General features: G+C 40.7%; 1 protein-coding gene across 17 annotated transcripts in view; it reads left to right on the top strand.

Moving 5' to 3' along the window:
* The window catches only part of GRIP1 (glutamate receptor interacting protein 1), a 386,720-nt gene that overhangs the window by 244,654 nt on the left and 116,015 nt on the right, over positions 1-26,051 (top strand). For 14 of the 17 annotated variants that reach the window (XM_069974745.1, XM_069974727.1, XM_069974717.1 and 11 more), the window contains exons 2-3: positions 385-465; positions 23,586-23,721. In XM_069974745.1, coding sequence (XP_069830846.1) covers positions 385-465; positions 23,586-23,721 — 217 coding nt within the window. Of the gene's footprint in view, positions 1-384; positions 466-21,762; positions 21,930-23,585; positions 23,722-26,051 lie in introns of those variants that run through there. The other 3 variants (XM_069974788.1, XM_069974797.1, XM_069974806.1) reach the window with 3 other exon arrangements.

Here is a 26,051-nt window from a genome sequence, read left to right as displayed (position 1 = left end):
TCTAAATTTAGCCAGGGGTACATCATTTTGCCCCTTGTCTGCTGTTGTATTTGCAAAATTCTCAAGCTGTATAAAAGAGATTTCACCCACCTCGTTGTTTAGTAGATCACTTTGATTCCTGCCACACTATATATATTGTTCTATTATTCACACACAATTTAAGATAAATGAAGCTGCCTCAATTACTTGCCATTTAGCTGGATGTGCTCACAGTGCTTTGCCAGACAAAACTATTACACGTTGCTGTACAGATGTCAAAATAAATGCAGCAATTCCTTTAGTGATGTGTACTTGGCTTCCATGGCATGTTTTACATTGATGAGAAATATGCACATTTCTTATCAGTCACAACCAACTCAACATTTCATTTTGTTTTGTTCACAGATGAAGGTCCTTATACCAAGTCTGCCTCCCAGACAAAAGCGCCAGATGGTTCTTTGGCTGTTAGAAGACAGAGCATCACTGGTAGGTATACACCTATTGAACTACATTTTATCTGCAGTATAATGTTATCCCGTGAGCATTGGGCACCGATTCTATGAACATAAGAAGCACTCCAGAAATTTTTATTTTCCTCTTTTAGCTTAAAGGAGAAGTCCAGCGAAATTTTTTATTAAAGTATTTTATTGCCCCCCCAAAAGTTATACAAACCCCCAATATACACTTATTACGGGAAATGCTTATAAAGTGCTTTTTTCCCTGCACTTACTACTGCATCAGGGCTTCACTTCCTGGATAACATGATGATGTCACGACCCGACTCCCAGAGCTGTTGGGGCTGTGGCTGCTGGAGAGGATGATGGCAAAGGGACACAGGGCACTGGAGGGACACTGAGCATCCCCCTGCCATCATCCTCTCCAGCAGCCACAGCCCTCACAGCTCTGGGAGTCAGGTCGTGACATCACTATTTTATCCAGGAAGTGAAGCCTTGATGCAGTAGTAATTGCAGGGAAAAAAGCACTTTATAAGCATTTCCCATAAGAAGTGTATATTGGGGATTTGTATAACTTTTGGGGGGCAATACAATACCTTAATGAAAATGTTCGCCAGACTTCTCCTTTAAATAGTGCCGCATAGGTGGTGGTTGGAAAATAATGTAGAATCTGTCATGATTCCTTTTCCACCCTCTTATATTGATCTCTCTGAACAGACTGCATTTACTATGATACTTACAGCTTTACAGTGACAGGGGGTTCTATCCAAGTGCAGCTAGACTAAGTATTGGTGTATTCCTATTAGATACAAAGCCAACTGGTCTCCTTGTTCTTCCTGACAGATCTTACATGCAGGAGACTATACAGAATCTTCACATATCTATCTAGACTCCCTTAAGGTCCCCACACAACTAAGGGCCCTATTACATTGACAGATAATCGCCCGAATTAAGCCGATTTGGGTGATTATCGCTCAGTGTAATAGAGACAACAATCATGTCTTTAGGTCTGGACCTAAAACCATCAGCCGCCAAATGCATGTGACTGCTACGTACTTACAGTGCTGCATGACTGACTGCAAACTATTGAATATACTACCTCTCCACGCTCCCGGTCTTCTCCTGCTCTCTGCTTCCCCCCCAGCAGGGGCAGGAGAAGACCGGGAGGTTGGAGAGGTAATGTATAACAGTCTAGGACTAGGGCTGCATGAGCATGCTAAAAATGTCTGGGCAGCCCATGCTAAACGATTATCAAGCCATGTAATGGGCCAAGTAAACAAGTAAGCATTATCGATGGCAGTCCGTCTAATAGCACCCTTAGACTTTGGCCGTACCCGCCGCTCGTAGCAGGTTTGTCCATCAACCTAAAGTGTTAGGGGCTCTGTAAACCATCAACCAATTGTTGATGATGGAAATAGGGGTCGGGCATGAGAAAGTAATGGTTAGAGAGCTGCCAGGAGGGATTTGACACAAATCAATATATTTTTTACTTATTTACTCTGGGTCTGAGTTAGGGGTGTCAGATCATCCAATTGCAATCATGAAAAGGCTCAAAATGTTTTTTAATAACATTTAGAATCTGGTTGCAAATCTATTAAAGGGGTTGGCCACTTTATAGTAAAATTGTTCAGTGTACAATATTAGTAAGTGTACTCACTGTATATACTGACAGCAGCTCCCTGTGTACCTCATAGAGCTAATATCAGACTCCCCTCCTCAAGACTGGGCTGCCCTGCTCTGTGGTGAGTCTGTCCATAAGATGGCCGACATGGAGAAGCATGTGATCATGCCCCACCTCTAAGTGTCCTCCATAGGCATATACAAGCTCAGTGTTGGACAATTGGGGGTGGGGCATGATCACATGCTTCTCCATGTCTTCTCCATGTCTAATCTTATGGCCAGACTCACCACAGAGCAGGACACTACACCTAGAGGAGGATAGTCTGATTTTTGCTTCATGAGGTATACAGGGGGCTGCTGACAGTAAGTGCAGTGAGTATAGTTACTAACACTGTACAATGAACTATTTTTCAATAAAGCAGCCAACCCCTTTTAAGGGGTTATCCAGCGTTAAAAAAAACAGAGCCACTTTCTTCCAGAGACAGCACCGCTCTTGTCTCCAGTTTAGCTGAGGTTTGCAATTAAAGGGGAACTCCGGATAAGGAAAACTTGTTTTCTATTAAAAGTTATATAGATGTGTCTATACAATGTATTACTGTACCTGTACGGTTCTGTCACGCTGGTAGCTGATAGAAATCCAGGAAGTGAAAAAAATGACCTCTGTGCCAATCCACATTGTCTCCTGCTCCTTCTGCTATCTCCCCTTAGGAGACAAATCTTTCATGCCTCTGTCTCACATTGTGTGTGCCTGCTAGACACAGGCTGATGATGCAGACAGGGGGCAGGGCGTGATTCACAATTTCTGACCGGCCAGAAGCAGGTTTTTCAACTTGTGCAAAAGTCTACAGAGAAATTAGGGCTGTGATCATTCACACATGTTGGAGTGTCATTGCAGTACTGCAGTATCTGCACAAAAATGATGCAGTAACACAAACAGATAATGCTAAACAGCAGAGAGGATAAGAATATCGAATAAAGTCCTTATTGTTCAAATCAAGTCATTATTGTGGGAATCAACTTCAAAGATAAAAGATGCTTGATTATAATGTCTGAAAAGGAAAAGAAAAAAAAATAGTTTAAAAAGTTCTTTGCTTTATTCCAATATCAGCATTACAGGTAGAGAATACAGTGTGCTGTGTGGTGTTACAGGTAGAGAATACAGTGTGGTGTTACAGGTAGAGAATACAGCGCAGTGTGGTGTTACAGGTAGAGAATACAGTGTGCTGTGTGGTGTTACAGGTAGAGAATACAGTGTGGTGTTACAGGTAGAGAATACAGTGTGCTGTGTGGTGTTACAGGTAGAGAATACAGTGTGGTGTTACAGGTAGAGAATACAGCGCAGTGTGGTGTTACAGGTAGAGAATACAGTGTGCTGTGTGGTGTTACAGGTAGAGAATACAGCGTGCTGTGTGGTGTTACAGGTAAAGAATACAGCACTGTGTGGTGTTACAGGTAGAGAATACAGTGTGCTGTGTGGTGTTACAGGTAGAGAATACAGCGTGCTGTGTGGTGTTACAGGTAGAGAATACAGCGTGCTGTGTGGTGTTACAGGTAGAGAATATAGTGTGCTGTGTGGTGTTACAGGTAGAGAATACAGCGTGCTGTGTGGTGTTACAGGTAGAGAATACAGTGTGGTGTTACAGGTAGAGAATACAGCGCAGTGTGGTGTTACAGGTAGAGAATACAGTGTGCTGTGTGGTGTTACAGGTAGAGAATACAGCACTTTGTGGTGTTACAGGTAGAGAATACAGTGTGCTGTGTGGTGTTACAGGTAGAGAATACAGCACTGTGTGGTGTTACAGGTAGAGAATACAGTGTGCTGTGTGGTGTTACAGGTAGAGAATACAGCGTGCTGTGTGGTGTTACAGGTAGAGAATACAGCGTGCTGTGTGGTGTTACAGGTAGAGAATACAGCGTGCTGTGTGGTGTTACAGGTAGAGAATATAGTGTGCTGTGTGGTGTTACAGGTAGAGAATACAGTGTGCTGTGTGGTGTTACAGGTAGAGAATACAGTGTGGTGTTACAGGTAGAGAATACAGCGCAGTGTGGTGTTACAGGTAGAGAATACAGTGTGCTGTGTGGTGTTACAGGTAGAGAATACAGCGTGCTGTGTGGTGTTACAGGTAGAGAATACAGCACTGTGTGGTGTTACAGGTAGAGAATACAGTGTGCTGTGTGGTGTTACAGGTAGAGAATACAGCGTGCTGTGTGGTGTTACAGGTAGAGAATACAGTGTGCTGTGTGGTGTTACAGGTAGAGAATACAGCGTGCTGTGTGGTGTTACAGGTAGAGAATACAGCACTGTGTGGTGTTACAGGTAGAGAATACAGTGTGCTGTGTGGTGTTACAGGTAGAGAATACAGCGTGCTGTGTGGTGTTACAGGTAGAGAATACAGTGTGCTGTGTGGTGTTACAGGTAGAGAATACAGCGTGCTGTGTGGTGTTACAGGTAGAGAATACAGCACTGTGTGGTGTTACAGGTAGAGAATACAGTGTGCTGTGTGGTGTTACAGGTAGAGAATACAGTGTGCTGTGTGGTGTTACAGGTAGAGAATACAGTGTGCTGTGTGGTGTTACAGGTAGAGAATACAGCGTGCTGTGTGGTGGTACAGGTAGAGAATACAGTGTGCTGTGTGGTGTTACAGGTAGAGAATACAGCGTGCTGTGTGGTGTTACAGGTAGAGAATATAGTGTGCTGTGTGGTGTTACAGGTAGAGAATACAGTGTGCTGTGTGGTGTTACAGGTAGAGAATACAGCGTGCTGTGTGGTGTTACAGGTAGAGAATACAGCGGCTGCGTGGTGTTACAGGTAGTGAATACAGCGTGCTGTGTGGTGTTACAGGTAGAGAATACAGCGTGCTGTGTGGTGTTACAGGTAGAGAATACAGTGTGCTGTGTGGTGTTACAGGTAGAGAATACAGCGTGTTGTGTGGTGTTACAGGTAGAGAATACAGCGTGCAGTGTGGTGTTACAGGTAGAGAATACAGCGCTGTGTGGTATTACAGGTAGAGAATACAGTGTGCTGTGTGGTGTTACAGGTAGAGAATACAGCGTGCTGTGTGGTGTTACAGGTAGAGAATACAGCGTGCTGTGTGGTGTTACAGGTAGAGAATACAGCGTGCTCTATAGCGTTACAGGTAGAGAATACAGCGTGCTGTGTGGTGTTACAGGTAGAGAATACAGCGTGCTGTGTGGTGTTACAGGTAGAGAATACCGCATGCTGTGTGGTGTTACAGGTAGAGAATACAGTGTGCTGTATAGCGTTACAGGTAGAGAATACAGCGTGCTGTGTGGTGTTACAGGTAGTTACTGTGTGCTGTGTGGGTAGGACCACAATGAAATGATAAAGTAGTGCAAATAATTCAGTAACACAATGAAACTGCAATATGTGAACACAGCCTTGATGTTCTGCAACAACTTTGGGCGGGGAATGGGCAGGGTGGAGGACTGTGATGGAACAGCTGAGGAAAAGCATTGCATTCTGGAACCTGTAGTACTGAGTACATCTGCTCAACCAGGAAATACAGAAACACAAAACAGAACAACCCCCCCCCCCCCCCCAAAAAAAAAAAAAAAATAAATAAATAGATTTTTGGTAGTTTCAAAACTGGGATAGACAGGTAAGTATTGTTATATGCTTCTGCAGAAGTTTAATTTTTTTTTCTACCTCTACCCGGAGTTCCCCTTTAAGCTCCATTCACTTCAATGAAACCGAGGTACAAAACACCACCCAAACTGGAGTCAGCAGTGGTGCTGTCTCTGGAAGAAAGTGGGCATGTTTTTGTAGCGACGGATAACCCCTAACTTTTTGTCCTGGCTAGTTTTCATTAATGGAGTCTGCAGTAGATAAGATTTACAGATACACTTGACTGTTAGATTCAGAGGTGGGGGTGATCGCGGCGCTTGGTATGAAGCAAGGAAATTTTTTTTATATATATATTTACAGTTTCTTCTGCAAGACACACTTAGTGAAATAGCTGTTCTGGGTTTAAATCTGTCTGCTCTAATGAGTGTGAAAAAGCAGAAGAAGATTAAAGCGGCAGAGCGTGATAGACTCTGCCTCTAATTGACTGTACTGCCGCTGAGAGATGGCCTCTAAAAAATCAGTGGAAAATGGTGCAGCTCAAATACAAATATTTTGCAGTGCTAGATGTAAACTTTACACCCAGCTGGTATTCTTTGCTGTCAGTTTATCACGGTTACTTGAGACATGCGAATGGTGTAAAGCAGCAATGTACATCTCTAAATGCACACGCTGACAAACACCCTGCTGGTAAGCAACAGCATCTCTATATGGAGCTACAGCGCCATTTAGGATGAACAGTCTTTGTTATAATGATTCAATTACAGTATAAATAGAAGTATGATTGTTTTCTTTTAAGGGTTGCAGCCATAGGTTTATGGCTACAGCCCATAGCATATGTGGTGATTAGTGACATCAGGCACTATACAGTAATTTTCTGTAGGAAAAGCTTAAAGGGAATGTGTTACCTAGATTAGTTTGATGTTTAGAGCCAGATTCTAAAACATTTATTTTTATTAATGTGTTTCTAGTTTCTGATTTTTTTTTTTTTTTTGTGCATTATTATGGTGGGGGAAGGTGGGAGTGCAGCCATATAGTAGCCTAAGCTTCTGTTCTGATATGTTAGCCCATACAGCATATGCTTTACAACAACTATATAGGCATAGGAAATAACTAGATAAAAGGACTGATTGATTGAATGTAATGTATATATCATTGTCACTTTTCATTCTATTCCTGAATATAATGATACTCAAGATACTTGAAAGCATTTCTCTACAGAACAGGAAGTTTCAGTATATTAGGATTATAGGCTGAAATAAATGGTCAGATTTCAGGATTCATTTTAAAATCATTCGCACACGGACTTCTTTCCCCCCTACTTATCTGGCAAATCAGAGAGAAAATTAGGGCTTGTAAGAAATGACTGTTCTATCAGACCCGTATGGCCTTGGCAGAGAGGATGGACTGTGGGCACAGGAAGTACTAGAGAAAAGTGCTCTGCTTAATCTGTCAGGCTGGAACTATGTAGGCTTTTACAATACAATACAGTACTAAAAAGAGTGTCCTATAGCTGCAAGTTTCTGTGTGAGCTGAAAGAAGACAGTTGGATAGAGACATGAGGTTTATGACAGCAATGGGTAGGGGTGTTGGGGGGGCTTACATCACAAGTGCAGCTCAGGTCTATGTAGTAAACGCATAATGACAAGCTACAAAACTAATAGGAGGAAAAAGGAGATTAGGTTTAGGATGCATCAATGTAAAAAAATAGGAACAAATAGAGAACAGAGATAAAAGGGAAGCCTTGATTTACCCTTTTAGGTGCAGTGTGGACCATTTGGAGGAGCAAATAGGCTCAGGATGCATGCACAGAATGTTTAGCCCAGCAGATGGACTTGGACTATCTAAGCCCTGCCCCCAAGTTTGTGTTCATTCTTGGTCTCTCTGCTGCTAGAGATCAGTTTTCAGGGAAATGAAGCATCTTGTGGCCAAGACCTTAGGTCAGCAAAACAGTAGTCACTGATGATCACTGCATGTTAAAGGAGAACTAACATGTGAGGTCAAATGTTCTGTAACACATAGCACAAATAGGAGCAGCAGTGGTAGTCATAAAAGTATAGGCGACCAGTTTTCAGCCAGCCAGCAAGCGCATCCCCATCCCTAAACTCCATCCAAGATACCCAGGTGTTTGGGAAGCCTATCAGGTCCCCTGTGTCATCAAAGATTAGGTCTTCCATGCATTAACTTTATGGAGTCGACTTCCAATGGCTAGAGTTCACCGTTCTGGCTGCAGTGAGGAAGTAGTGTAAGAGCTTATTACTCCTAATGGACTACCACACCAAAAAAACGAAAACAGACTAATAGGCGCACCCACAAATAATATTTTAAAAAAAGTACAACATTTTTATTGAACATGATTGTCATCTTTTACAAAAAAACTAGACACACATTTAAAAAACTCCAAGTCTGAAAAAACTCCAGGTTTGAACCCTACGCGTATCGTCACTCCTAAATGGTGACTTTGTCAGGGGCCTCATAGTAATTAATGTCCCCAGCTCTATACAACCCGTCAACAGTAATAATGCCCCCTGTTGTTATCCCCTCCCCAGTAATATTGCCCCCCTGCTGTATACAGCCCTCACTCTCCAAGATTAAAAAAAAAAAAAAAAACATACTGATGTATTCCAGGCAGGGAGCAGCTTTTCTCCATCTTCTGGCTTCTAGGTTGTCAGCAGCCAGCAGATGCAATGATGTCATATCATTGCGCCTGCTGGAGAGATCACATCCTGGCTGCTCATAGGCTGCAATCACGAATAGAGCACCAGGACACTGACCCTGACTATGTTACTGATGTTTAGCCCGCTCACCGCTGAACATTACAGCTGCGTGGCTGCAGCTTCTAGGGATGCTGAAAGGGGGACAACTGAGGCAGCTGTACTGGCTGCCCGTGCGGTTTATCTGCCACTGTTTTCCATCCCCCTTTACCCTGGTATGTTTCCTGTGCAGTAACAGTAGACTCGGTCCTCCCATCTATTTCTGCAGTCTCCAAATCAAAAACATATCACACTAGCTAAGTGCTAGTAACACTTCTATATCTTACTGATTAAAGGTCCATTATACACAGGCCGATAGCAAAACTCATTCCCAATAATTGGCCCATGTAAAAGGGTTAGCGATCAGCCAACAAATAGAAAAATATTTGCTTATCAGATAATCATTTTTTGTGTAGCTGTTTAAATAATCATTGGCCCCACCTTACCCTGCCTAAAGTGGATTCTTATTAAAAATAATGCAGAATAGTTGCAACAGTCTTTCCAGAAACATATGATTTGGAATCCATTATTTCAACCAGGCTTGGTTGGGGGACCTTCTGTTGTTGGATATCCTCACAGAATGATAAGGTGCAACATTTGCATCATAGGGGTGAGTGGATGTTTTCCGCCAAGCTCCCTTTTATCTAAATACTGCTAATCTGTCCTTTTGGCTCTATGCCCAATCATATTGTTAGGTGGTATTCATGTACTGATTTGGTGGTGGTTAGGGGGTAAATGTGCCCCTGCTACATACACTATCCCTGTCCTCTACCATTTACATTGTTTTTTTCTCTCTCTCCCCTCTCGTTTTCTCCTTTTTTTCTTTACCTTGGGCGTCTTGTTGCAGGTCTCCTGCAAAATTTGATAGTTGGGGTCTTAAATGCCATAAAGTCTCTTCTTTTAGATGGCAGTTGGGCTTGCACACCTCTTAGAACATAAAGTACTATATAAGGTATTTAATTTTAAATGTTGCTTGAACCTTGTGTGTATTACTATCTATTACTGCATGCTTTATTTTCTTTACATTTACTCTGAGATGGACTGTGTGCTTCTTCAAGGGTGTTCATTGTTGCATTGTTATTTCCCACTTGAAAATGATAAAGAATTGAAAGATGAGGTTTATAGACTAAGGGCCCTATTCCACTGGACGATTATCGTTCAGATTATCCGTTAAATCGTTCAAATCTAAACGATAATCGTTCGGTTGAAATGCAGTTAACGATTAACGACCGAACGAGAAATCGTTGATCGCTTTATAAGACCTGGACCTATTTTTATCGTTGCTCGTTCGCAAATCGTTCGCATTGAATAAGACGTTGTTCGGTTGTTCGCAATAGATACGAACGCAATAGCGAATAAATAGCGAAGAAAAAACGATCGCAATTACGATCATAAGTAACGATTATCGTTCCATGGAAATGAGTGAACGTTTTCAGGTCTTTCGCAATAGCGGTTGTTTGAGATCGTTAATCGTTAACAATTATGCAAACGATAATCGTCCGGTGGAATAGGGCCCTTACACTAGCCCAATATTCTCCTAAAGCAAAAGTCTAGGGACAATGAAAATGTTCTGGTAGACAGAACACAATAAAAAAGCGCTACTGTGCCCCTGTCGCAGGCTTTCTGAATGCCAGTGTCATCTTTACTTGGGGTAAAATACCTAACCTAGCTGATGGATTGCCCACTCAGCAGCTGAGTCCCATCCCAGTCACTGTCTGGCTGAGTGGGCAATCTATCAGCTGGGTTGTGATGTTGCTGGAGAAGATCCAGGAGCCTGGCTGGAATGCCGAAACAGTAAAGCCCGTATTCCACGGGTCGTTGGAGGAGCAAACGAGCGCTGTCAGCGCTCGTTTGCTCCTCGTTCGCCGCTCGCTGCCGCCGCTATTCAACGCGGCTGCAGCGAGCGGGTGAGTGCGGGAGGGGGCGGCGGGGAGCTGCGGGGGGGCTGCCCGGGGGATCGCTAGATCGTCCGGGCAGCCCATAGGATATAGCAGCGTCTGCTGACGATGCTCCTATTCAACGGAGCGACGGCAGCAGATCGCTGCTATATCAGTCGCTTGTTTTTCAACATGTTGAAAAACAAGCGACTGCAACGATCAGCCGACATGAACGATGTCGGTTGATCGTTGCACTCTATTCCACGGAACGATTATCTTCCGTAACGGTCGATATCGTCCGAAAACGAACGATAATCGTTCCGTGGAATAGGGCCATAAGGCAGCACTGTGAAGGCACAGGGACGGGTAAGTAGTGCATGTTTGTTATGTTCCACTCTGCCCCTGCCTGCTGCAAAATTTTTATTTTCCCTGGACTACTTCTTTACCAAGAAAATGTAAATGATTGCATTTTATCTTTCCCCCCTCACCTTCTTAGAGCTTTTTTTTTCCATCTATAGAGCCATATCAGGACTTTTATGCAGGGGCAAGTGTACTTTGTAATGACAACCTTAGGTTACCAAGAATTACAGAACAAAATTATAAACGAATATAAGATTTGTCTACAGATCTTTGCGTGGGCTCAGATTTTGCAGTATCTGTAGTTTTTATTGGTACTATTTTTTTTCATTGATATGACCTCTTGATGACTTTTTATTCATTTATTTTTTGTGATGTGATGTGACAAGAAATCAGAATTTTTTTTATGCCATTCACTAACTGGATCAATAACTTCGCAGCTTCTCCCCCTCTTAATCTAATGTCACTGTCAGACCCTTCACTTGCTACTCATAACCTAAAGAATACAGTTCAAATTCCATACTGTAATCTAAAAAGCCAGATCCAATTATGATTCATCCTACATTTTTTCCTTAGATACTACCCCATACACAGCTTTTATTCTGCCAGTGACAACCTGCTCTGTAGCACTCTAATCACTGTAAACTCAAATGGGTAAAGATTTTAGCAAATGTATTACCTGTATTCAAAAGCTCCCATTGCATATCATCAACACAGAGCGTCCTGACACCTACTGTAGCAATACAGTGGTCATATTGAAAATGTGAAATGTGAAATTTGATGATGAAATAATACATTTGAAATTGCTCCTTTTTATAAGCTGAAGCTGTCTCTACAACTACAGATTTACTGATAGCTTACAGAAACAAACTCCTTGACTAGTCTTTGAAGTCTTCATAGACAAAATAAAGACTGCTATAGACCATATATTATAAAGGGGAGCAGTTCACATAGTAAGAAAATATTGGGGAACCTTTGTTGTTGCAATTTTCAGATAAAGCTTACCATGACCATAAGACACTCCTCTGCGATGAATGAGAATAAACCTGCCATTGCTTATAGTGCTCAGTGGATCAGTTAGATAAAGTTAACAAAAATCATGGAATTGATGGGTTAGTCTATGTGGCTTGATGATGACATTTAATTATTTCTCAGGTTCGCATCTGGCTGTGAGATTATGGTTGCATCAGCCGACCTTCATCTGCCAGAGCATGTGACAAAATATTGAGGGAAAAAAGGAGTCTTTCTTTAACCCCTTCATACTCCAGAATGTACATTTACAGCAGCTTGAAAAAAGTATGAGGATAGCTTGGGCAGTTTTTATATGGATGTCATATGGTTCAGAGGTTTGAATACCATCCCGCAGCATGCTTGACAGGAGCCATTCAGTTGTCATGGCTGCCAAGGGCCTTTTACTAGGCCTCCATGGCTGCAGTGACGGATCTTATTTTACATATTTGGTGTCCAGTATGGACATCTTCCTTGGTGATCATAGATGGTCCCTTGCCAATAAGCTGACGACAAATTATTCTTCTAATAGGGCCCTCTGGTGGTCAACCTTTATCTGTGGGGAGATCTGGCAGCATGTGTTCATTTTCTCTGTAGCACCACCCCAGGAGAATATAAACATTATACTGTGTGAATTCATATCACTGGAGGACAAGAGACTTTGTAACCACGGTCCCAGAATTCTTTAGTAAGGTATATAAAATTAGTTTTAAATGGTTAACCTCTTTAATATCAACATCCCTCACTTTGCATATCTCACTGCAGTGGTGGTATAGCCATTGTAATGTTGTTAGACACTACCATGTAGCCAAATGTTTTCACTTGTAGCTGCCTACTCTAAAAGCCTGTTGCATGTGCAGCGTTATGGGATGGTATTTTGGAAGGAACCTGATCGCTTACACAACACGGCAAGAAAAAAGCAGTCATTCTACAGTGGCTTTTAAATAGAACAGAAAGTTAAAGTGACAAAAGCAAAAGGACAGATGTTCTAGTTCAAGTATTAGCTCTGAGCTGTGTCCAGAACACAAGATCCTAAAAGAGCTCATACTGCAACCTTCTGTATTATGTATCTAGTTTAGGAGATGTCAGAAAGGATCAATGCCCCAAGGGAAATCTTAGGGTTTTTCTTTAACCCCAGTTATAGGGGTGTTCAGGTTTCCACAATGAAATATTGATAATGATTTTCTTGCTGTCATACAATAGGAGATTGCTTAGTTTACTCCCAGAAGATTATAATCAGTTCTGGTGATGATTACAGTGATGGTGACAGTTATCAGAGCTGTATCTTGTATCCGTCAACAGCCTGTGTGTCTGTCACATGACAAAAACAGATTTAGAAAAAAGTGTTCTATTGAATGGGTGCAAACTAAGCTACTAAAAACTGCAAGGAATTGATACAGTAAGCATGATAAAATTGTTAAGTGTCACTATTACGTGCTGTCCAAAGTTCAGCATAGAGAGACGCACTTCATTTCACGCCAGGAAATTGGGTAACCGCCCCACACCTGGCAAGTTCTGTGCACGAGCCACTTTTTAAACGACATAGGAGCTCTTTATCTTAGAACTGCACGGGTGTTAATCACTCTTCTCTTCTCTTCTGGATTTTGTTGATATTTCTTAATTGCCCCTATGCTAATCTGGGGCTTAGGAGCATTTGGGGTGTCACCTGTTGCCCCAGAGCACCGGCTCGTCTTGCCCAGCCCTCCTCCTCCTGTGCCACCCACTATGCATATATGTATATGCATAGTGGGTGGCATGGAAGGGGGCGGGCTGAGCGGGATCCTCCGGGCCACCCACTATGCATATTCATATATGCATAGTGGGCAGGAGGTAGCAGGCTGAGCAGCACAGGAGTGGGCGAGCCGAGGGGGTTCTACAGGCCGCCCATTGTGCATATTCATATAAATAGGAGGAGGCGGGTTGGGCAGGCCGAGCGGGTGCTCCAGGCCGACAGGTGACGCACCAAATGCTCCTAAGACCCAGGATTAGCATAGGGGCAATTAGGGAATATCAACAAAATGCAGAGGAGAAGAAAAGAATGATTAACAGCCGTGCAGTAATAAGGTAAAGAGCATCTGAGGCATATCAGCAGGTTCATTGAGCAGAAACCTGCTAATAGTGCCGCTTTCAAACTGTTTCTAGATGGACAACCCCTTTAAGTTATACAAACTCCAATGTTAACATTCTGCAATAAGCCAGCCCTTATACAGCTATGTATGTATTTAGTGCCTTGTCTTTATTCAAAGGGTTTTCCACCATTTGGGGGGGGGGGGGGGGATTAAATTCAATGTATAAAATAAAAACCTTTACTTACCGCTCCATTTCTGTAGCGGTCCAGCACAAAGGTACTAGTGGGTACACTGCCCTGATTGATTGGCTGCAGCAGTGATGTGTTGGCTACTAAAACATAAAGTTGAGGTACCTCCTGGAGCTTCTGCACTGCATTGCCAAGGTGTCATAGAAGTAAGGTGTATATGGTATTTCATTTATGTACATTTAAGCCTCGTATTTAATATTTTTCAAAGGATGGATAAGCCCTGTACTGCTGTGACCAATCTGTGCTAAAACAATATAGAGCAAATTGAAACAAAGTGATCCGGTAGAGAAAATTGTGCTTTTTGTACTGTTTTTTTGTGCATCTTAGTGTCTATAAAACAGTAACAGCCCCTTAGTTTAGCTCCCAACCTCTAGTAATCTACTTGTGCTATGCAGTACTTAGTAGTTGATGTGCACACAGTGTGATGTGAGTGCTTCTGCCAGGCCGAAGGCAGTTGCTTTACCTGCTACTTGCCAGCTGGCAATGCTTGTATTGCACTTCATCATCTTTGATATTTGAGTGTTCTTACCAGGCACCAAAACACAGTATTAACACATCTACAACTTGCCTTCAAGTACCAAATATTCCTTTATATTTGCACAAAATATATTGTAAAAGCAAATTATTCATATCTATCAATGGGTTCATATAAGCTAGTATATGTTTTGACATTTAGCAGGTATTGTGGATCAGATAGCTGTCGCTTTATTAGAATATAGTAAAAGAGATAGAAGGAAAAGTAACAGGGAAATCTGCATATTGTTTGACAGTATTATTTTTATAGAGTATAATGGAGGCCTGCTTCTTTTCTGAAATAAGAAATGAGGTTAACTGAGACTATAGACACTACAGGGGAGATTTATCAAACATGGTGTAAAGTGAAACTGGCTCAGTTGCCCCTAGCAACCAATCTGATTTCACCTTCCATTTACCAAAGAGTCTGTGAGGAATGAAAGGTGGAAGCTGATTGGTTGCTAGGGGCAACTGAGCCAGTTTTACTTTACACCATGTTTAATAAATCTCCCCCTACCTCTTTTGTAATCTCTGATTTTCGTCTGTGTCCTCAGAATTGTGAAGCACTGTGGAATATGTTATGATATAGCCAGGGGCGGATTAACTTTACCATAGGCCCCGGGCTGTTCACCAAGCCTGGGCCCCCCCACCCCACTGTAACTATGGCAGCACTAGCCTGGCGTTCATAGTACAGGACAGATAATGTCATGATGTCCTGATTTGTGCAAAATTGCCATTAAAAAACTTGTGATTTTTTTGCAAATCATGGCAAAAGTGTAGCCAGGAGACAGTACACCACTGAAAGTATAAGTCTTTTTGGGTGGTCATGGACCCCCCAGGAACTCAGGGCCCCGGGCTGCCGCCCGGAACGCCCCTGTTATAATCCACTACTGGATATAGCGATTATATCATTATAATCAGAAATATAATATTACTCCAAGTCCTATATAATGTTATATGTTATGGTGCACAATATATAATCTAAGATGCAAGATATGCATGTTATATCAATTCTTGCCAGTTTATTATTAAATTCTAAACCCATTGCACTCCCAAATTGTCATTGATAATTGTGCTAAGCAACAGAAACATTCAATGTACAGTAGAAGCATGAGAGACAAGAAAAAAAGAGCCTCTTCCATTTTTTGCAGTCCACATTGAATAGTTCTAACTTGCTTTGTGTGCATGTTGGGTAACAATCAGATTACTTAAAAGGGTTTTCCAGGATTATAAAAATTTGGCCACTTTCTTCCAGAAACAGCACCACAATTGTCTCCAGTTCAGGTGTGGTTTTGTAGTTAGGTTTATTCACTTCAATGCAACTTCAAACTCCACTCTACCTGAAGGCAAGAGTCCTGCTATTTCTGGAATAAAGTGGCCGTATGTTTCTAAACCCTTTAATTTTGTTATGGGGTGCTGACACACAGACACAGGGAGCCCCCTGTCAAACACTTTTAGTTTCTGTGGTCGCTATTGATCATGGCATTTGCAACTCTCACCACCTACCATATCTTTCTCTTTAGTTTGACTCTTCTGTGCTGCAAGAATATCCAGGTCTGCTTTATAGATTGAAATGAAGCACAACTGAAGAATAGCCACAGTGTTGCTCCTTTTCTCAATGTATTGCTTAATCACAATCAGCTGCTGCATTCGAGTCATTCTTGGGCCGCATCCACACGTTCCATTTTCTCTACGGAATGCATATATAATGTATAACTTTTGGGGGGCAATACAATACTTTAATAAAAAATTTTGCCTGACTTCTCCTTAAATAAATCCCCTTCCAGTGTTTTGTGAAAATATTTATGAAAAAATTTGCCGCACAAATTTCATCATTCACATTTACAATATGTCTACTTTTTCTGTTGACATCATCTATTAAACATTCTCTTATTATTATTTTTTTTTATCTTAGAGAGCGTATAAATTTATCAGCAATTTTCCTAAATTCTTAAGTAAAGTTCCAAATCAAATTTTTTTTTCGGAACTAGTTCAGTTTCAAGTAAATTGCATGTCTTTCCCTCCCTCTTTTTCATTTTTTTCTTTCTTTCCCTATAAAAAATAAGGCAATCACATTTGAAGTCTAATAAGTAGAATGAAGGACTCTTCAGATCATTGTAAATGTTCCCTTTTTATCGATATTTCCTACTTTGTCACAATAAGTGTAGGAGAACCATTTTAGAATTTTTAATATATATGCATTGTAATACTGCAATTTATGAAATAGCGTTTTACTATTCTGTTCTTGAAAAGAAAAATGTATTTGGGGGAACATTACTTCTGTGGGCACCAGTGTTTGCAGCTTTAAACATGTGCCAGGTTTTTCCTTTCTTTTTTCTTTTATGGCAGTATTCCATCTGTCTTGTAAGAGTGGGTTATATAAACACAGTGTGACAGAGTGGATTTTTAGCATCTCGCCCCAAGAGATTGCACTCAGCACATAAACATGTGCATGGAAGTGTGGAATGTGTCCTATTTTACTCTCCTTTTCCCAGCAGTGGCTCATACTCTGATTATATACGATCATCCATAAAATAGAATTTATAATTCTAGCAAAATATTAATTAAAAATTGTATTTTGGTGGTTTTCTTTTGGAATATGTTATATAAACACATGCAGTAATGTCTTGATTTGTGGGTACATGTGAAACCCCCTCAGTACATGTGGTCTAAACTCTGTGCTTGAAACAGAACAAAAAGGTGGACTAGTTGCACTGTGTAGTTGTAAAATTTTAATTTGCTATGGGAATTATGTAGAAGATAAGCACTGTGAGGCCAACCACAGAAAAGATCAACTTTCTTTCTCTTGTTCTTCTTGGGATCTTTAGCAAAGCGGTGCCTTAAGCAGCGACACATAATGACTGGTCTCTTCTCTACATGCTGTACTTTAGTCTAAAAATGTAATCATTCATTTTCTTAGGAAGAGAAAGGGAATCCTTTCTAAACATAAACCATGTAGTGTTGTTATCTGCAGGTTGGCATTTTTAAAAGGATTATCCGGGAAAAGAAAAACATGGCTGCTTTCTTCCTGAGCGGCACCACTCCTGTCCCGCTTTTGAGGCTCAGTTCCTTTAAAGTGGATGAAGCTGAATTGTAATACCACACAAAGCCTGGGGACGACAGGGGTGGTGCTGTTTTGCAAGAAATTGGTTGTTCTTTTCTAATCCTGGATACCCCTTTTAATTATTTTAAAGATCTGGAGTTAAAAAAAATAAATAAATCTTTCCTTTTTAGACTTGTAAATGCAGGAAGTGTGCTTGGCTAACATTAGCCATCTTCTAAACCTTGGACAACCCCTTTTAATTGAGAAGGCCACAATTACAGCTCTGAGCCTCTAGAATTGAGCAACCCTATATATCTAGAAAGATGTGTTAATACATATTATCCTTTCCCTGTTAAGTGCATTTTAGCCAATTTCCTAACTCTATGAATACAACCTGTAAAATCTTAAGCTAATGTCATCAGGAGCTGAAGGAACTGAAAAGAAATTACAGTTTACTTCTTGTCAGCCTAGGTTGACCAGGAATTTATAAGAGGCAGGACTTGTTTTTAGTATGAAAATATATATAGGGGAAATTTTCATCATCAGCTTTATCATTGTAATTTTTTGTGCAACATTTGGATAATTTAGAAAAAGTTGCATTAAGCATGATAAATTTGCACAAATCTTCATGACTGTGCACTAAAAGGGTCTGCTCAGAGCTTTTTTTACGTGGAAGACAGAGCAGGAACCAAAAGTTGCACGTACTGTATTTGAACATTGAACAAAAATTTGCAATTTTGACTCAAAAAACCACAAGTATTTAAGCTTTTGATAAATTCCCCCATAGTATATATCTGCTGTTGAAACTGTATAGAAAATATGTACATTAGCGGTTTGATGTAGGATAACTTGCACAAGGTATTCAGAAGAAAAGCTTTTTCAAAGAGAGTTTATATCAGGCTAAACAAATCCCAGGAGCCCGTACATCTAGACATGTGCTGCTGGTTTCTTTTTCGGTTATCTTCTCTTGATGTCAGAGGAAGTTCTTCTTCTCCTGGAGTGGTCTAACTGGCTTTTATGTATATGTCTATGTATTTGTCCCGACATTGAGATTTATGCATCAGACACGCAGTTATGTTTCACTAAAATATCTAACTGATATAAAGTGAACCTCACACTGTGCATAATAAATGTTTCCAGGTGCGGCTTCCTTTCATACAGTGCATAATTCAGTCATCTAGGTTAAATAAGAAGTTAGCTCGCACAAATGAAAGCATCCATCTTCTGTCTCCTTTGCCTTTTGCTTCATTATACATGCATTTTTCTTCAGGGACCAAGGAGATTGATTAGTGAAACAGACTATAGGTATAGAGGAGGACTCTTCTGATGTGTTGTTTTTATTTCCTCCCTCCGTATTTGACACTGAGCATTGCTTGACAGGTAAAGTATTGCAAGTTATCTGGGCACAACAGGGTGGATAGCAAGTCAGTATGGTTAATGCAGGAAATACATTGCTGCTTTCACATGTTTGTCAGAACAAATGTCAAGTAATTTACCCTGTAATAAATCACAAATTGCATTAAGCCCAAAGCATCAATACCCAGAGTCGGCCCCTGTGGAGGGGTGTAAGGCGTAACTCAAGTTGTCAGACTTGTAAGACAGACTCCCATAATTCAGTGAAATAATTCATAACACATAAACATACTGAGGAATACAGTTTTCACTTCTTAATGCTTCCTGTGGGCTCCTGCTTTACTTGTCATTTGTATGGTAAATCTTAGCTATACAAGTATGTTGTTCCCTCCGCTACTACCATTAGTAAGTGGCACTAGAAGCCATCTTTAAAAGGGAATGTGTCATCAGAAAAAAATACTATTGTTTAAATTTTTGGTGTTTTTTTCTAATTTACTTTTCTTTTTAATCTAATTTTATTTATTTAAATAAAAAAAAATCCTGAAATACTGTAGTTTTCATTCTCACTACTAGGCCTAAAACTAAGCTGAGACTTTCTATTGTCTGTAGAAATAAGAAGGCAGCTGTAAAGTGATCTGTACAGCATTTCAGCAACATGTGATGCCAGTGGATACATAGTACCAGTATAAGACATTAACAGCTCCCTGTCGAATGACCCCTTCAAAGGTCGCAGACTATGCTTAATAATGTTTCACATTTATCTTATGGGATAGGTCTTGTCTATTGTCATTTAGTCCATGGAGTTTTCTGTAAAGCCGGCATGTCAAATTCTGGCTCACTATTGGGAAGACTGGCTATTATGTGCAACACTATTGGGAGAGCTGGCTACTTTATGGGACAATGTTTGGAGGGCTGGCTACTATATGGGACACTTGGGGAGGACTAGCTATTATGTGGGACACTATTGTGAAAGCTGGTAACTATATGGATCACTATTGGGAAGGCTGGCTACTTTGTGGGGCACTATTGGGGGCTGACTACTATATTTGACACTATTGGGAGGGCTGGCTACTATGTGGGCCACAAATGGGAAGGCCAAAGGCCACTCTGACAGTGCCAGGAAGGCTGCATGCACATATTTAAAGAAGAAAAATCCAAGTTTGGCCCACGACTTTGTCAAATTATTTAGTATTGGACCATTGTGTATTTGAGTTTGACATCCCTGCTGTAAAACATATCACTAAATGCTGCTAAAAAAACGCAGCTCAGGCAAAATGGAAGCCCCCATACCAATTAACAAAAATGAAATTACAAACAGAAAATAGAAACATATTGGAAAAAAGAACGTGTTTCATAAGGGCAGGGAATGGGAAGACATAAACGCCTGTACTCACCCCTCAGATTGCTAGTGCTTCAGCAACACTGCTGATGTAGTTTCCTCCATCAGAGGTGCTCATATGAATTCCCTTTGCACTAGGCATGTCACCCTATGAACAATCGTTGTACCGCATAAGCTGTTTGAAAGGTAAAGGTGTCACAATGAAGTCTGTCAATAAACCTGGAAAGCCACATACAGTACATTTATTAGCCCTTATTCTGGGACAGGGAATTATTTCAGCATCCCAGCATTACAGTACACATTAGTAAGTGTAGTATGTCTGCAGGTAAATGAATGGTCTCTGTGAAGTGTGATTTCAGGTTTTAGTAACAGCACGATCACAGTTAATACCAGAGGAAACATCTTGTTGAGAAGCAAAGTAAGATGAATGGTGCATGATTCCAGTTTTGTGTATAATCACTGAAATGCAATTGAAGAGTGATTTCATAGGAATAGATTACCATTGTATACAAATCTCAGATCACAGCTAGACTTCATTCTAGAAGGAAAGGCTTAAATTATGCATATGTATATTTAGTACTGCAGGAAGGATTTCTAGAACATTAACCCTTAACCAGAACCTAGTGCCAGGGAAAATATGAGGCCTTGGCTTGTCCTGAATCTTGCAGAATCTGCATGACTATATGAGGAATTCAGTTGGCAGAAAGAAATGCTGCACCACCTCTGAGCACTGCACCAAATAGTAAACGTTGCAGGTATCAAAAAAGCACTTTCCGTAACAATTCAAACTGTGAGATTTCTTTATGCCTTTTTAAGGTGAGTGTTCAAGTTAAATTTTTGAGGTGTACTTTATAGTAAACAGAGCAATTTTAGTATGAAGTAGTCAGCCCCTTTAAGTCACATATTGTAGACATAATGTATTACAACTACATAAAACCGGATGTACTGTATGCATTAAAACAAAAAGCTCCAAATATTTTGCACAGGTATGTTAATAAACAAGCCATAAATTTCCATTAGGGGCCACATGACATACAGTATATATCACATAATTGTACAAGTGAGTCTAAATTCTGAAAACAACTTGTGCAAAGCTTAGATGTCAGCAAGCATCAAACTACCAAGCACTAAAAATAAAATAGTCTGCATAATAGTAGCCAACACACCAAACCATAGGTATAATAGCCATGTAGTTATAATAGCCACATGCATTAATATGCAATTTTGAGGTGGGGACATTTAAAAAAACAAAAAAAAAAAAAACAACAACATCCATCTAACACTTGTATGTGGTCAGACTGGGAATCTGCGCCTTTCCTTTGTGAATGAATAGGTGATAACCATTTTAGGTACTTGCTGTTAGTATGAATAATTTGGACACAATCTGTAAGGCACATTACAACAGGGAAGATTTATTAAACATGGTATAAAATGAAACTGGCTCAGTTGCCCCTAGCAACCAATCAGAATTCACCTTTCATTCCTCACAGACTCTTTGGAAAGTGAAAGGTGGAATCTGATTGGTTGCTAGGGGCAGCTGAGCCAGTTTCACTTTACACCAAGTTTGATAAATCTTCCCCTGTGTGTGTACAAACTTAACTGTCGTTTTCATCCTGTTCTTATGTAGTCAACTTTTCACTGCCATCTGTGCAAAGGGACCACATATGGTTTTGAGCACGCTATACAGAAGGGATGGAAAACTCTGACCCTTTGAAACAGCTCTCCATCTGAGGTACATGATATGCCCAGTAAAGCATGGATTGAAAGTGATCATTTATTTTTTAGGCTAATCCACACAAACCTTTTTTTTTTCCGTGTTTCATGTTGGTCATAAATTTAAATTGTAACTAAGAGAAGGACAGTAGGAATATCTTTCCACTAGGTCTAGCTCCTCTTACCTTACTGGCATCCATTCCAGAGAGGGGAAGATAAGATAAATGGAAAAATACAGATGCATCTAAATTGCAGGGCACAGTAAACCTAGTGAAAAATGGTTGTATTCTGTATAGGAACAGGTGGAAGAATCATTGACTAGTATCTAAAGACAACTTATATAACTCTATATTGGCTACATTTAATGGTAATTTATCAGTAGCTGAATATGAAGTTCTTAGCTTTATTGATTAGCTAAAGTGCAAAAAATGTATAAAACACTACAAATGACTGATATTAGGTTGCCTCTTTTATACACTTTGACAAATCTGTACACAGTTCTATGCTTTAAACTGGTATCAGTCCATTAGTTCTCCTTCACAAGTCTTTCTTTGCTGTTCTGTATCTGAATCCATTTACTAGTTCATAGATTTCTGAATGATATTGATTTATGTACCTGAGATGTAACTGAGAATTTGCTTTAGACCAGTGTTGTTCATGAGCCATTGATCAGCTGACAAAGTGTTACAAAACCATGGGCCGTTATTTTACATGGTAAAATCGATGCGGGTTACATGACGTTAGCTTGTCTGTTACTAAACTACTCCCGTATTACCTAAGTAAGCCATAACTTTTTATGTCCTGTTCTTGTTTCTATTAGAGTTTACTGGTTATTAGATAGTATTGTCTCTAAATTAATGCACTTCCTACAATCTGTATGTATTCTGTTTTGTTTTTTTAATTTATTCTGATATCTTATAATGTAGTTGAGACATTGATCTTCTAAATGAAGTCCATTATTTTGAGTAAATATTTCTGCCTGATAAAGTAGCACTTTTCCCGAGATATTAAACAAATAAATAGAGTCAAGACTCTTGTGTTTGTCTGGAGATGTAGCTAATCTCAAGCTGAGCAGAAGATAATTGGCTTTGAACTCCAAGGTTACTGCTGCTGAGTGCTCTGCCTTGGATCACACCACTCCTTTTATGTGTGCTCCGGCTAGAGGACACCCATGTTTTAATCTAGCCAGAGTATAATATAATCAAAATATGCATCTACAAAGGTTTATTGGCTCTGATGACCTCCTGTCTTGAGAGAGAACAAGCTAAAAAGATGTATGACAGCAAAGCAGAGAAATAAAGCATCTTCCATTTAGAGAAAGTAAAGCTAGACAACATAATTAAGGCCTTCCGTAAATTGTAATCATAAAACTGACTGTTCACCCTTCATGGTCTCTCACCCACTCACTGGCGTTCCATGTTGCTTATTAGTGTGTTAACGTAGGAAACTTTGCTCTCTGTTATTTAGTATAATGTTTCTCCGCAATGACTGACTTTTCCCATATGGCTACATTTTCTAAAGACCTGGATAGATTGGAGTAATTATACTGTCATTTATCACTCTGTGATAACAACAGCATATCTCTCATTTATTCTTTCATAAATGCACATTTAGCTTGTGTAGAAACATTTCTGAGACTCGACTTTTAATGATCTCCATAATTTTCCTTTAACAGAAGAGTTCAAGGGCTCAACTATAGTTGAATTAATGAAGAAAGAAGGCACCACACTAGGGCTAACAGTGTCAGGTGGAATTGACAAGGATGGGAAGCCAAGAGTGTCAAACCTGCGTCAAGGAGGAATCGCTGCTAGGTAATCTCATATACGCTCCAGCCCCAAGACATAGAAAATCAGAATGTGGTAGCAGTACAGAAGCAGATGGTTTATTTAGTGGACTGTTCCTGGGAGGCTGCTCCTGAGGTATCAGCATGTCTTGAGGGCCCAGATAACTGCCACCATAATTTTTACAGATGATGTGGCTGTATATACTTTTCTACTAAATAAATGTTTTACAAAATGGCAATGCAGTGAATTGCGTAAAGGGTACTTGTTAAGTTTTAGCAGTATTTGCATAGATATGTTCTTTATGCTATTTCGCTGTAGCTTATTTGAATGGTACCCCGTCACCCAGCTCTCTGAATGGAGCCAGCAATGTAAGAATTGGATGTTGTGATCCTGGTCACCATAACTGTATCCAGGGGCAAACATCTGGAAGTAACAATAATGAAAGCATCGGTTATAGACATTGCTAACTGCAGTTACAAGTCACCACTACCAAACAGAACAGAGCGAATTGCATCTGACTCCATTCTAGTGCAGGTGTTAAGTGGCCATTTGGCAGGGTGCCAGGTGTCTAAGAGTAATTGTTGACCTATACTGTGGATAAGTCATCAATCTGTTTTGCTCATCAAACCCCTTTAGGGCCCGTTCACAATAAGCAAAAGTGGCGGAATTTCAAGCGGAGCCCATGCCATAGATGCCCCTTGAAATTCCACCTGTCCTTTTGATTCAATGGGATTTCTTGTGTGCCTCCGGTGTCCACCCAGAGAATTGAAAATTCTTGTCAATTGTAAATTCTTTGGGGAGAGACCAGAGGCATGCGAGAAATCCCATTGAATCAGTGGGACTGGCAGAACTTCAAGCAGCATCCACAGCGCGGGCTCTGCTTGAAATTCTTAAGGGGAATCAGATGCAATTCATCTTTCAAACTGCTGATGCTGTTAGAGCAAGGAGATACATGCTACTTTTTATATATCAGTCTGTGCTTCTGTGACATAGAAAAGTGCATCTATTCTTTGGTTAAAACAATCAAAGTGTTCACAAGCCTTCAAACTGCTGAGGGCCGAAATACCTCTTCCAATCCCTTTCCCTGCCTGTTTGCTTTACAGTTAGGCACAGCCTCCAAATCCTGTTATACTGTGCATCTGAATTTGGAACAGGTGTGAGATTTGCAAACAGGGCTCGGCTTCCAGCTGACTTTAAATCAAGCAGGGATAGGGATGGAAGGGGGAGTGAGGAGGCATTACAGTCTTCAGCACTTCAGGGGTCTTTGACTCTTTGCACTGATAAATAAAATCATTTTTTATGTAATGGAAGCACGACAGATATGTAAAAGGTGCTATGTGCCTACTTGCCCTCAAAACTGTCTAACAGTGTCAGCAGTTTGGATCATGATTTGCAGCTGACAGGTGCCCTTTAAAGAGGACCTTTGGCCAACATAGGGGTGGACACAGACTGCAAAGGCATGTGCCTGGCCCCTCCCCATAATCTAAGAACATCCCACCCTTCTTCTCCATATAAGTGATTACAGAGCAGTTACATTCAGCGACTCACAGGGGGCATTTTCTCTGAGTAATACGATAAAAAATCACCTGTAATTCAGAGTTGTTTTGGTCCGGGCTGTTATGAAAACTTTCGGCAACAAATTCTCTCTGCAGAATCTCCCACACAAAAATTTTCAGCTTCTTACTCCAACACCATCCTCACCTCTGTGTATCTGCTGTCATATAATAGGCCCCTTCTGTGCCTCCATATCGTAGTTAGATTTTCTCTATGCTCCTATATTGTAGTATGCCTCTGTGCTCTTGTATAGTGTTATCCCTCTCTATGCTCCCATTTAAGAGTTAGGTCCCTCTGTGTCCCCATATATTAGGAATCTTCTGTACCCTAGGATAGTAGTTAGTCCACTCTGTGCCCCATATAATAGTTAGGTCCCCTCTGTGCCTCAATATAGTAGATATGCCCCTTTATGCTCTCAGATAGTGTTAGGCCCCCTCTGTGACCCCATATAGTATTCAGCATTTATATGGTATTGCACCCTCTCTGTGCCGCCAAATAGTATACAGCCCCCACTGTGCCCCCTATAAATTAAACAGACAACCTCTGTGCCAACCATATAATATTAAGCTTCCTCTGTGCCCTTAAATGGCCGAAAACAAATCTCACCTTTCACACCCTTCCCCCACACCTCCACCCTAGCACATACTCTTCTTCCTCATCTTCTGGCAGAGGCAGCATAGTACAGAGATACTGCCTGCTCTAAAAGACCCTGGCATCATATGTTTTTTCAACCCTGTCTGGATCTTAAAGGTGCAGACAGAGTTGAAAAGCTATGCTTACCCAGGAATCTGGAATGTGTGTCC

The sequence above is a fragment of the Dendropsophus ebraccatus genome, chromosome 1, assembly GCF_027789765.1.
Source record: "Dendropsophus ebraccatus isolate aDenEbr1 chromosome 1, aDenEbr1.pat, whole genome shotgun sequence".
Taxonomy (NCBI): Eukaryota; Metazoa; Chordata; class Amphibia; order Anura; family Hylidae; genus Dendropsophus; species Dendropsophus ebraccatus.
Note: the sequence above shows the minus strand (reverse complement) of the source record. Positions and strands in the feature narration are given on the sequence as shown.